General features: G+C 41.1%; 1 protein-coding gene across 2 annotated transcripts in view; it reads right to left on the reverse strand.

Annotated features, from left to right (window-relative positions):
* The window catches only part of VEGFC (vascular endothelial growth factor C), a 352,849-nt gene that overhangs the window by 333,545 nt on the left and 5,496 nt on the right, over window positions 1-13,808 (reverse strand). For both annotated transcript variants that reach the window (XM_071220153.1, XM_071220152.1), the window contains one exon: window positions 9,435-9,596. In XM_071220153.1, coding sequence (XP_071076254.1) covers window positions 9,435-9,482 — 48 coding nt within the window. In that variant the 5' untranslated portion in view covers window positions 9,483-9,596. The remainder of the gene's footprint in view (window positions 1-9,434; window positions 9,597-13,808) is intronic.

Below are 13,808 nucleotides of genomic sequence, written 5' to 3' on the forward strand. Positions count from 1 at the left end.
AGATAAAAATATAATAGAATTATATATGCCTTCCAATCGATGATATGCCCAGTTAAAACCACATGGTCCTATACTGACTTCGGTGTTTGGCAACAGCTATCTGTGTGAAAAGATGAAATTCTTAAAATCTCATTTTGGATCAACAGTAACCAATGAACATGCAGCTGATTTCGATGATGGTGAAAACTGAGTTTGAACCTCAAACATGTTATCCGCCCACAACAGGATTCCTTTCTTCTCATGAGTAGACCATATTTTTAAAAAATAAATTTAATCATTATATTTTGAATTTCATCAGCAAAACATTTGTGTAAATCTGTCTTCTCTCTTGCCATGTAAATACCTACATTATAGCCTCAATTTTGCCCCATAGCCTGCAAAGCCTAAAATATTTACCATCAGACCCGCCTTCACGGAAAAGTTGCACACCCCTATTCAAGTTCCAACAAGCCTTCGTTTCCTGTAATCCCTCTTCCAAGGTGGTCTGCCGAATAGCTGTACCTAGACAGTGACTCCCGGTCCCACTTATTTCCAAAGGCTTTAGGTAAAAATTTCAGGGTACTAAAAATTGTTTTTTACGAACTTTATCTCTAAAACCCCTTCTTCATCTGTGGCTGACCTATGTCTTCTTACTCCATGCCCCCCCAACAGGCCCTGAGATTCCCAGAATTGTCACTGTTCTCCTTCTCCCCACCAAGTCTTTCTTTGGACTCCCCATTTCCCCGACTCTTTTCCTGACTGCCACAATCTGAACTGGGGGGGCTTGGCTGTCCTCAAGTCCATGCCGTGCTGTGCAGGAAGGGCCTTAGACCCCCAGGGAAGGGGGGTCTCCCCACCCCCAGCTGTTCTAAATTCTGAAGGAAGCTCTTGGCCTGCGTGAGTGAGTCTGTCGGTATTGTACCATATATTCTTCAAAACTGGAGAAACAACTACTTATGCGCCAGTGAGCCATGAACAAGGAAGTGCCAAGGTTTGAGGAGGGGAGTCTTGGAGGCAGCAGTTGAACAGCAGGGACGGGGTCGCCAGGGGAAGGGAGGGTGCGGGGGCTAATTCTCTCGGAAGGACTTTGGAGGCATCTCCACTCAGGTTAGGTGACCTGGGCTGGTCACCTGGTGCTGTGATTGGGAGAATATAGAAGAAAATTGTGGGAGAGGGCAGGCCAGGAGTATCTGATTAGAGGAATTAATACCAAGTGCAAAAATAATCTCATCTTTCTAGAGCTATTTTCTTTTTAAGTGGGAAATATTTATGCACCATAGGTGTCTACCTGGGAGCCCCCGTGAGGGACCTATTTCTAAGCTGGGCTCCAGTGACTGGAGCATGTCTTGCTTAGTCAGAGTGTAGTCCTTCGCCATGCTCACCACTGGACATACCACACCCGTGTCTGCGGGGAGACTTTTTTTTTAAGAAGATACTGGGGGATTAGAGTCAGAATGTGAAAGGAGTGGGCGTTGTAATCGTCATTAAGTGTTTAAAGGTAGTAAAATGAGAAGTAGTGACTAGACGTTCACATTAATGGATAAACAGTACAAAAATAAATAAGCTGAAATCACAGAATGGAAATAAGATGGAAAAATAAACCATCCTGATGCCAGGGCAATGATTTCCAAAATTTCAAAGCGATGCAGAGTGATTGTCTTAACTCACTCGTGTTGATCCATAGACTATCTCCTCTGCGACTTCCGTTACCCTGGGAATTACACACGGGGTGACTGATGACGGGAGCAGGTGATATCATGCAGTATCCAACAACGTACTTTATTGATCTCCCTCCGTGATCAGCATGGAAGAGGTGCGCTCTACTCCAGCATCTCTTAAATACTCAGGCTCAGATTTGCATACTTATCGGCACCCCTGAGCCCCTCCTTCCTTGTGTCCTCTTGTGACTCTACTGGTTTCTTCCCCACACCCGCCCCGGTGCAGCCACGTCCTTGTCGGCCTCAGCTCTGCACACTTGGGCCTGGTCTTGCCCCCCATTTGAATACGGGCAGGTAGAAAATCTTCATCTAACTTGTCCAGTCTCGACGCAGCCCTTTACTGTCGATAATTCTGTTTGCTGGTTTTCTTTCAAATGTGTAAAACCTGTGTCATGATTCCGTGACAAAAATATCCAAATACCCTGATTTTTAATTTCCATGCATTTTGTAGATAGGCGCTACTATTTTACGATTCCTTTACGTTTACTTTTATGTTGTTTTATTGTTATTTTGTTAATGCAAGCCTGTTTTCCTTTACTTGGTCTCTGTATTTCAAAGGTACCTTTAGATTTGCTTTTAAATTTTCTTTTGGTCTCTATCAGATTATATTACATAGCTGATCATTTTCTCTACTAGCCACATAATTTTAGGAAAGCACATGCCAAAACGGTACATTAAGTAATTGTCCTCGTCAAGGTCAATGCCTGAGAATGAAGACAGCATGAGGCTAATACATGTGGTGCATCTCGTGTGACCAGGTAGGGAAAGCAGGTTGAAGGCCAGAGCGTGTGGGGTAAGATGCAGGAGATTTGTGCTACACCCTGGGCTTTAGTCCGTAATTCAAACACTTGCCATGACTGAGTAGAGTTAAAGGAAAGACCAGCCCCTCTACCCTAAAGAATTCCGTAAACAAGGAAACATGCAACAAGACGATCTTCAAGAGTCCTCTTCAGAGTTAAATGAAGTCTAAAATCATTGCAGACAGAATTACTCCAGCTAGGGAGCACCTGTGCACGGACGGTGCGATGAGAGTCACTAGGAGTCGCAATCGGCAAACATTCAGGCCCTTACTCAATTGTTGCTGAAATGAGTGGGGACATCAGCTTTCACAAGGAGGCTGAGAACATAAACAGGCTCCGGTAACGCCATCTGCAAGTGTGGAATACAGGGGATTCTAAAACCTACCCGGGAACTAAGTGGGAAGTCAGCAGCACTCTGAAGCAATGCGGGAGGAGGCTGCTGATGTGAACGGGCGTGAACACTAGGAAAGCCCTGGAACAACAGTGAGAGTGCGCGTGTCAGATACAGCGTCTCGCTAGAAATAGCTGCTACGACAGAGAAGGGTTATGAGCAAAGATAAAGTTTAGAAAAACTGTCAGTATGATGGAGGACTCGCTTAAAAAGTAAGTGAGCAGCACAAAGATGTAAATATGTACAGGGGAAATAAACCACACTAAACAAGAACAGAGGTTTGTACTTCCACTATGTGAAAAAACATAGTGCATGATATAATTTGAAGGAATTAATATACCTTATTCCTGGATCCGGGTAGACTTTTTACGCACGTCACATACCTTGTCAAAGACAGAGTCTTCACAGTCACCACTGCTGACGGTAAGAGAGGTGTGGGTCCCTCAGGTTAAATGACACGCACTAGTGAGGGCTGGGGTTGTGTGACCTCCTGGTGAAATACTATGAAATTTCTTCAAGGCTAACATCCTGTGCTTGAAAGATCATTAAATTAGGACCCGGGTTCAAGTTCAGTTTTGATCTTTTCCACCTTTTGTGACTTTGGACCGCTAATCTAAACCCTTTTACATCAGCTGCTTCATCTACAAAACTCATGTACTAATTATGCTCTCAGAAGGGTAACTTAAGAACAGACTGTCATGTACGTAATAGTGTTCTGGGGTCTCTCTGTTTTCCACCAAATTCTGAAGCTTCTGGTAAACCTAGAAGATGGCGGTGTCACTGCTGAGCTCCATGACGATCTTACCTACTATTTAACGGGCATGCTGAGTAAACCTATTCATGGTGAAAGACTGAGCTGAAGGGTGGTAGCTATGTTTCGTCAGGTTCCTCGGGGAAAGTACACAGCGTGGACAGCTTTAGCTTTGGGTGAGTGACGGCCGTGACCAGTACTGCCTGCAATCAGAGAGCAGCTCAGGGGGAACAGCACACCTAACAATTTGGAAGCAGCAACAGGACTGGAAACATTATGCACAGTTTAGCGTCATGCCCCAGCGGGCACTCGACACTATCATCCATGGCGATAATGACAATGATAAACAGGACCAGACCCTGCAATCAGCGTCTAGAGCCATCAGCAAAAAGCCGTGCACTTGGGAGGGGAGGCTGCACCTGGGCGGCCTTGCGGGAGTCCCTGTCCACGCCCCGTGCTGCAGGGCCATGACTGGAGACGTGTGGGGCTTCGAGAAGACAGGAAATGGCCTGCTTTGTGACCCAAATAAAATGCTGACAAGCTGTCACGAAACCATTTTTGATTTCTGCTCTGAAACCTTATTTACATTCTTTTGTTGTTGCTGCTCAAGGCTCTATCTTAGGGATACAGAATTCTCTCAGGAAAATAAAAATGTTTTCTGAAAGTTATTTGTACCAGAAAGCTATCAACTTAAGAATGTAGCTTGGAAGTGGTTTTAACTATACGAAGTCAGTCTCTATTTTCAAGTCAGGAATTGATCAGGAGAGAGGAAAAAGCTACGTGAATAAATAAATGGAACCAGAAGAACTGAGAGATGTTTCTCTGTGCTTTCTAATTTGTCCACAGTGGGAACGTGGCAGAAACTGCCGTCACCGGCTTCTCTCCAGTCTCGCCTTCCTCCGAGCTCCCAGAGCTCCAATTCTGTGGCAGATCTGTCAGTATCTTCACTTCCCCGAATGGTGCTGCAGCTCTGCGGCCCGCTTCTGGCCAGTGAGACAAAAGTCACCTTTGCCTTTCTTTATTTAAACCAATGTTTTCCAAAGCTTCACTTCTCTTGTAATACTTTTTTAAAATAGCAGCCCTAGGGACAGAATTTGGGAAATGCTAACTTAAAGAATGAAGTCAAATTTAAAGTGATTGAGAGGAAGAAGATCTGTTGATTTCAAGGAGTCAAGATGACTTATCTCTGCTGTATCTTCAGTAAATAATGTTTTATCATCTCCTTGGGCAATGGAGTAAACAAACAAAAAACCCAAACAAATGAGATTATATTAAACTAAAAAGCTTTTGCACAGCAAAGAGACCATATAAAAAACCCTCCAAAAAACAAAAGAACAACCTACTGAAAGGGAGAACATTCACCAATAATACGTCTGATAAGGGGTTAATATCCAAAATTTATAAAGAACTCCTATAACTCAACACTAAAAAAGTGGGCAGAGGACCTGAATAGTCAGTTCTCCAAAGAGGACACAAAGATGGCCAATAGACATATGAAAAGATGCTCAGTGTCCCTAATCACCAGAGAAATGCAAATTAAAACCACAATGAGGTATCACCTCACACCTGTCAGGATGGCTATCACCAATAAATCCACAAACAAATGATGGCGTGGATATGAAGAAAAGGGAACTCTTGTGCACTGTGGGTGGGAGTGCAGATTGGCGCAGCCACTGAGAAATACAGTATGGAGGCTCCTCAAAAAATTAAAATGAAACAGCTTTATGACCCAGCAATTCTATCTACTTCTTGGTATAAATCCAAAGAAACCTAAAACACGAATTCAAAAGAATACATGCACCCCTATGTTCATTGCAGCATTATTTACAATAGCCAAGCTACGGATGCAACCCAAGTGCCAATCAGAAGATGAGTGGATGAAAAAGTGGTGCTAAATACATACAATGGAATATTACTCAGCCGTAAAAAGGAATAAAATCTCACCATTTGCGACAGTATGGATGGACCTAGAGGAGTATGGTGCTAAGTGAAATAAGTGGAACTGAGAAAGACAAATCCCATATAATTTCAATTATATGTGGAATCTAAAGAACAAAATAAACAAACAAAATAGAAACAGACTCATAGATCTAGAGAACAGACTGACGGTTGCCAGAACAGAGGGGGCTTGTGGACTGGCTGGCTGAGCAAGGTAAAGGTATTAAGAAGTACTAATTGATAGTTTCAAAACAGTCAAAAAAATGTAGAATACAGCATAAGGAATATAGTCAATAGTATTATAATAACTATGCACGGTGCCAGGTGGGTACTGAAAGTATAGGGGACACTTAGTAAAGTATATGATTGTCTGAACACTATGCTGTACACAAAATAATACTGCATGTCAATTGTAACTGAAAAGTAAAATTGTAAATAGAAACTAAATAATGTCTTAACTACTAGATCAAAGTTCAAAACTAGTAAGAAAGATCATGAATTAGACAATAGGTATTTGTTTACTTAAACTTTATTCTAAAAATTAAAGTTTCAACACAAAGTATTTATTTGATGCCATTTAATTCTAGGTAATTGAATAAAACTTAAAAGTTTCAACAAAAAATAGTTATTTGATAGCATTTAAGTCTAGGTAGTTAAATATCACTTCTTACTTTCAGAGTTTAGAAAATCCGTGGTTAAAAATCTGAATTTTAGCAGAAACACACACAGTAACTAGCAATTTGGTGCATATGTTCAATAGTCCTCTGTAAAATTGTGGTAATACTCTAAAAGTAGCAAAAGTAGATAGAAAAGTGGTAGCTTTTTAAGGACTGAAGCTGCTCCTTATAGATACATATATGTATATATCACTATATATTCATATAGCCAGATGTTTGATAGGCAATTGTATATTCATATAAATACCTATGTATATTTATTTGATTTGTTCTCACTATCAAGAGATATTTTTAAATGGAGATGAAAAGAATACTATATTTGGAGCAATTCAAATCTGAAATCTTAAATAGAAATGTCAAGAAGTCGAAGATCCCTAGGTAATGAATTAATCATCAGGAGAGAGGACTGATATTTTCAGGCCAAAAAAAGGGCCAAAGGAATTCACTATGTCTTTAACTTCATGCTCTTAATTCCATTACATAAAATAAGGCTACATTTTTCAAACCTCTTTAATTCATGGTCATAGACACCTAATTCATAGTGTTGGAAGGAACCTGAGAAATCACTTTGTCCTCACCGTCTGATTTTATGGGTCATGAAACCGAGGTCCCAAAATACAGGTACTTTGTCCTGTGCTGCGAATTTATCCATAGCTAAGCTAAATCAAACCCAGTTTTCCTGATTTTAAATCAGGCCTGGATGTCACCAGAAAGACACAAGTCAGTGGATGCCCCGCCCTGACTCTCTGCTGTAATGCAGTTGCCCACATGTACAGCATCGTGTGGGGGACCTTTGTGTCATTTTAGTGGGACCTGAGAACAAGGGGAACAGATACAAACACGATGATGCTCGGGCTGCCTGCTGTCTGTGAGTACTGAAGTCATTTGTCTCCGATTCAAGAGTCTCATGTCCTCTGCCAGAATCTAGGAAACAGTAGGAACAGTAACAGACTGTCTAACCAGCTTGGCGGCAGGGTAGAATCAGCTCCAAAGCCTGATACAATCCTCATAGAAAAAACTGGGCATTGTTACTTCTTCTTCTATTTTAAGTAAACATGTCTGAAGCATTTGCATTATTTCTTTGGTAAATGTTTGAGAGAACTCACCAATAATGCTACTTGAGATTCAAATTTTACTTGTGGGAAGATATTAATGATAAATTCAACTTCATTAGTATGGGATTACTCAGATTTTCTGTCACGTCAATTGTGGTAACTTGTGCTTTTCAAGGAATTTGTGCATTTCATGTAAATTGTCATATATATTGGAATAAAGTTGTATATAATATTCCCTCATTATCCCTTTAATATCCAAAGCATGTAATTAAAAAATAACAAACTCTCATTTTATTCCTGAAAGTGGTGTTCTTGGTTTTCTTTCTAATTTCAATCTAGCTATAGTTTGACCAATTTTGTCAATCCTTTTAAGGAACTTTTGGTTTTGTTGATTTTTCTTCATTGTTTGCTTTATACTTCTTGATTTCCACTCATACTTATTAATTTTTTCCTTTCATATAGTTGACTTTGAATTCCTTATCTTTCCCCAGTTTCTTAAGGTGTGAGTTTAGAAGAATCTTAAATTTTTTCTTTCCAAATATAAGAATTTTCCTTTAAGTACTGATGTTGCAACATCCCCAAAATTTTCACAGGCTATATTTTCATTGTAATTTTACTCAAATTAAATTTTTTTCCTTTGTGATTTTTTTCTTTGACCTCTTTGATATGCAGAAAGGCTTTTTTAAATTTCTAGGTGTTTGGGCTTGTCTTGATACATTAGTGATTTCTAACAAGTCTGTTGTTATCAGTTACACGTCAAAATATCAAGCCATCTAAAAATTTTACTAAATATGTTTCACTTACCAACATACGTCTTATCTTGGAGATTTTACTCTGTGCACATGATACATGCACTGGGTAAGGACATTAAAATCTCCATGGGATTTGACTATTTCTTTTGTGTGTTCTACACATGTTGGCTCTGGGCTTTTTTGTATCAACATAGTTTATCCTTTGCGTTTCAACTCCCTGGGCCACCGTGTGAAGAGTGATGTCGGATTTTCTTTTGACTTTGTACCCAGGGCTGTCCACCTCACGCACCTGCCTTTCTGCATGTGGGAATGATGGGGTGGGGGTGGTCTCCGTTGTTGTTCTGGAGCAACAAGTACTCGGGTGTCGTTGTTCCCAGAGAATATCAACTCTCTCTTGGACAAACCTGCTTCTACTCAAGCAAAAGGACAGGAAGGCGTGTGCTCCAGGTAACAGTCAGAATAACCACCATGGCCCTGCCAAATCAGGACAGATTCTGGGAGAACCCTCCTGGAAGCGACAGGCAGTGGAGCCTGCTGCCTGCCGACCTGATACAGGTGCTGTGCTCTGATTTTACTAAAAGAACCCTCACTTAATTTTTACTGGCAGGAAAGTTAAAAAAAAATAGCAACAACAACAAAATCACCATTAATCATACTCTGTTAGGCAAAGGCTGATCATATGACACGGTTGGGCAATGGGACGAGCTGAACCCTACCAGGAGCTCCTGTGCAGTTTGGTTTTCCTGATGCAGGCACCAGCCCTGCCTCCTCGCAGCTGTCTTACCCTCCCTGCTTGGAATGCAGAAGAGAGGGTAGAGCTTGAGAATGCTCTCGTCACCGTGAGAATGAAGGCAGAAAAAGACCAACCAAGCCCAGGAGGTTGAAGACATCACAAGGCCCACTTTGCCTACCTATGTCGAGACTTATCGATTGAAAAGAAGAAACCCTTATTTGGTGAAGTCCCCATAATTGTGTTTCTGTCTATGCAGCTGAACATAATCCCGAACTAATACTACAGAGCAACTTGCAAGAATTCCATCCTGTACCCAAGGCCAGATTCAAACTTCTGCTTGAGAGTTAGACTTCCCCATTTTCTATTCTTCTAGAATAGTTCCTGTAAAGAAAACACTTTAAAACTCTCTGTTTTCATGCCAACATCTGAGCACAGACTTCCCCCCTTATACGCCATTTTGGTAATCAGAAGTCCCCCAAGCAGTGTCTTTCTCTCTTTGAAATCTCTCTACTTTTACTAACATGAAACAGTTAGCCAGGCCTCTACTGAGGGAGATGGTTGACTTCAGTAGAACCATTCAACTTCCTACAGGGTTTGAAATACATCACAAGGTGAAACTTGTGCAAAATTATTGTCATACCTGGAAACTCTGCCAGTGAGTTTCTGGAACTGCCTTGGCCTTTTCCATCCAAGTCAAAGTCCTGCTCACCCCTTTTCTCTCCGGGAGTTCTGTTCTCAGTGTACAGTGCAAATCCCTCTCGAGTTATCATCCAACTCAGAAGCAAGGTCCAACACACACGTGCTGAAGAATTAAAACCACTTATAAGCAGGCGGCCACACAAACGTCTACTGAAGCTATCACCCACTTCCGAAGCAGCCTAGTAATTCCAGTGAGCACTCAGGACGCGCTTCTGGATGCCCTCGCTGAGCCAGCACGTGCACAGAACGCAGCGTTTCTGAGCTTTGCCGTCCAACCTGGGACACGTTGTAAAGGGGAGTGCTTATCCCCGAAAGACTATAGACCAGGCACATGTGAATGCACATGAGTGTGTGAGCACATGGGTGTGTGTACACACACGCATACTCACACACACACCCCCCTCAGCAGTTTTCCAATTGCTTCACAAATGACATCACTGCAACAGAAAGCCCCCAGGTTTCACTATTCAGTAAGTAAGCCAAAAGTCCAGAATTTTCAAAGTTATTAAAACTTTGGGTCTGATAAATCTTTCAAGTTCAAGAGATTAGTAATAGAAAATAGAGCCTATGATAGCTTAATCACTAGTCCAAACTGGGTCCAAGCCAATAATAATTAGGTCAGAAATGCCAAAGAATCCTTCCCGAGGCTTAACAGATAAACTCTGAACCTTGTCTGAACAAATGAACAGTATCAAAATATTGTTCTTGTTTTTATTCATGAGTTTCAAGACATCTACAAATTATATAAGACTGAGATTTTTCTGTTGACTTCAGCAGCTGATTAAAATTATGGGCTAAAAGTTTGGGCAATAAGCGAACTTATATTTCGCTGCTGAAACAAACCCTTCTGTTGTGTTAGTAAATCCACGTTAGTATATTATAACCATTCTGTTCTCATTAAGACATCGAATGCAATAGGCTGGACTCAATTAGCTCCTAGATTTCTACTGGTCCATTCCACAGAGTTGGATACACACATAGCTACCACGTTATCTCTCAGGTACTTAGAAGTGATTGAGAAGGCCAGACCATGCCCAGCTGTCTTAAACAAGCTCACTATATTAATATCTGACCTTTAGTTAATGATGTAACCTGCTTCTATATGGCCTGTCAAGCTCGGGATTGAGCACTTTTGCTTAAACTTTGCACACTGTTGATTGCTTCACGCTAGCAAGGTCCATCTGTTGCTGTCATTCCGCAGCCATCAATTCCAATGTGACCTTATTTCAGATCACGCCTGGACACAGCCAAGCCGAGCTTCGCGTGTCCGCAAAGTAGATACCATGGCACAATGACATAATTCACACATTTTTGTTTTAATCTCCAGGCCCATTCGCAGGCTCGAGACCTGTCCTGTGAGCTCTTTTCCTCCTTCGTAGCAGCCAGAAGGAACTGGCTGAGTCTCTGCTCTTGTCACCTGCCACCTCTCACTCTGTCCTTCATTTCCACTTCTCTAATTGCCTTGCTGTCCCTAAAAACAAGCACACAGGCTGTTAATGTTTAAAGAGTTTTCCAGTTACTCATTATGTGACACCAGCAATCATTAAAAATAACGAGTCGGCCCTGGCTGGGTGGCTCTGTTCCTTGGTTGGAGCGTCAGCCCGTCCAACAGAATGTTGTGGGTTCTGCCCTCCATCAGGGCACATACCTAGATTGTGGGTTTGCTCCCCAGATGGGGCACGGATGGGAGGCAACCAATCAATGTTTCTCACATCATTTTTTCCCCTCTCTCTAAAATCAATAAACATATCCTCGGGGGAGGACTAAAAACGCAATGATAAAAATAATGAGTCTGCAAGTAAAAAGATTTCAAACCTGTTAGAGTCGTGGTTTGAAATGAGATGCTGGCTGAAAGCCACTAAGATCTCTGCTCTTGGCTTTTATTCCTTAAAAGGGGCTCCTCACTGGCCTGCCCCCCACACTCTGACCCAGCCAAGGCAGGTAACAGTCGCCTGTTTGCCTCGAGTGGGAATTCTGCGGTTGCGAAGGAGAATTATCTTGCTCTGCCTTATTGCTGGAATGAATGCGGTCCCCACGGGTAGCCTACTGCTTATAGGAATTGCCTTCTGAGACCAGATTCCTTCTTATATTTCAATTTCTCCAACAAAATGTACATTATGTTGACATATTTAGATTCCTTCCCTTCATAATCTGGAAGGAATTGTGAGGGAAACCGTCTTCGAAATGGCTGGCAACCAAAATGACAAAGCCACACCAGACAGACAGAGAAAAACACACATTCTTAATCCTTTCCAAAACTCCTAAATACTACCCAGTTTGAAATACTGCCGTGACACTTTAGCTTGCTTATCTGATGATGAACTGCGGAAAAGATTTAATGACTCAAACAGCTTCCTCCGGAAAATGTCACCCGCAGCTTTGGTGTCTGACCGCTTCCTCCTCGCTAACCCAGCACCTCAGACTTTGTCAACATAGGCTCCTTCAGAGGCCGATAAGCGAACCTTCAAAAGGCAGAGAACTTTATCTTATACAAGCTTTTCCAGAAGAAAAGCAGAATGTACAAGCTATTTTATGAACTTAATATCTTGATGTTAAAATTGGACAAGGACAATATAAAAAAGGGGTACAAATAGCTTCAGGCCATTTCTCACAGGTGAGAAAATACTAAATAAAATATTAACCAAATCAATTCAAGATGTATGAAGAGCAATACTGCACGAACTGGTAGGGATGACCCCAGGAATGTACAATGGTTTCCTGACCAGAGCTCCATCAGTGTGATTCTTCATGACACTGGGCTAAAAAAGAAAATTAAATTATAAGTAGATAGAGAAGAAGCATCTAATAAATTTTACACTTATTTAATGATGAAACAAAAGAAAACAGGGGGCAAATATGTCTTTAAGTTGATAAAAGGTATTTACTTAAAAGGCTCAGCTAGACAGCACTTAGGGAAGAAATTCTGAACTCAACAAGGCAAGGCTATCTTTTACCACACTGCTATGTATTGTAGTACCAAGAGCCCTGGGCATCAGAATGAGAAAAGGAAAATAATTAGCAATGATGACATTTGGAAGAAATAAAACTGCAATTATTTGCAAATGATAAGATTATCTACATACAAAGCCCGAGAGAATGAACAAATTAGTGTAAATTAGTGTATCTAATAGACGTGTTAAGGGAAATCACCAGATACAGCTAGACTTTAAAGATTAACAGCATCGCTTGACACTACTGGTCTCAAAATATTGGTTCCTCTGGAAATTGATAAATGAAAATTAAAATGCGTATAATCCTTACTACTGAAAAGCAAGCCAACTTACTGTAGGAGCCTAGTATGACCCTGATATTTATTTATAAACTGCAATTAAGAACATCGGATATAACACAGTACAGGATTGCCAGGGGCCAAATCTTGGTTCTCTTAATACCTGCGTGACCTTAGGCAAGTCACACAACCACTCTCTGCCTCACGTTTCCTACCTGAAAAATGAGGATGAGGCTGATGGTGATACTTCCGAACTTACACAACTGTGAGGTTTAAGTGAATTAATACTTGGAAAGCACTGGAATACCATCTAGCACAAAGGTGGCGTCTCAAAAAAAACTAGCAGCTATTCTTGTTATTCTAGAACTAATATCAATATAGTAATACAGTAGGTGCTATCGACCTAAAAGGTCAGGAAGCACATGTAGAAGCACTAATAGTTTCTTCTCATCCCCAACTGGGTGTACACGTTTCACACTGGAGTCCAGAGCCTTACTGAGTAAAAAACAACTACGAATATAAAAGAAGGTAAAAGGCTACTCAAAACTGCAGCCCAAACTAATAGTTAATAAACAAATAAGTTAACAGGAAAACAATGTAGAAAGATTTGATAATGAGATCACCTTGGAGACAGGGGGGAGTACAAATTATAGTGTCAAATATGGATAATTTAAATAAACAAGAGTAAAACTTTCAAGGTAGAAAAAGCTAGCTGATGTATGACAGGTTAGGAAAGGAAACCACATTATTACAAGGGCTTACTTTTTGGAATACAACAAGAACTCATACAAATTACTAGATTATCAATTTCAAGAGAACAGGATTTTTTTTTTCCTGTGACTGTTGTTCTATCTCCAGTCCTCAGGTTAGTGCCTGGGAACAGAACACCTCCTTACTGGCTATTCTGCCTTAAGCTTTGCTTCCCATCTCTCCTATCCTTCGAAACAGATATACAAAGTCCCTATTGCTGCTGTGACAAATCACCACACATTTAGTGAGCTGAAATTTATTCTCTAACTGTTCTGGAGGTCCAAGTCCAAAGTCTGGCTCACTGGCCTGAGGTCAAGGCGTCCAGAGGAGGCTGTT

The sequence above is a fragment of the Desmodus rotundus genome, chromosome 13 (genome assembly GCF_022682495.2).
Source record: "Desmodus rotundus isolate HL8 chromosome 13, HLdesRot8A.1, whole genome shotgun sequence".
NCBI lineage: Eukaryota > Metazoa > Chordata > Mammalia > Chiroptera > Phyllostomidae > Desmodus > Desmodus rotundus.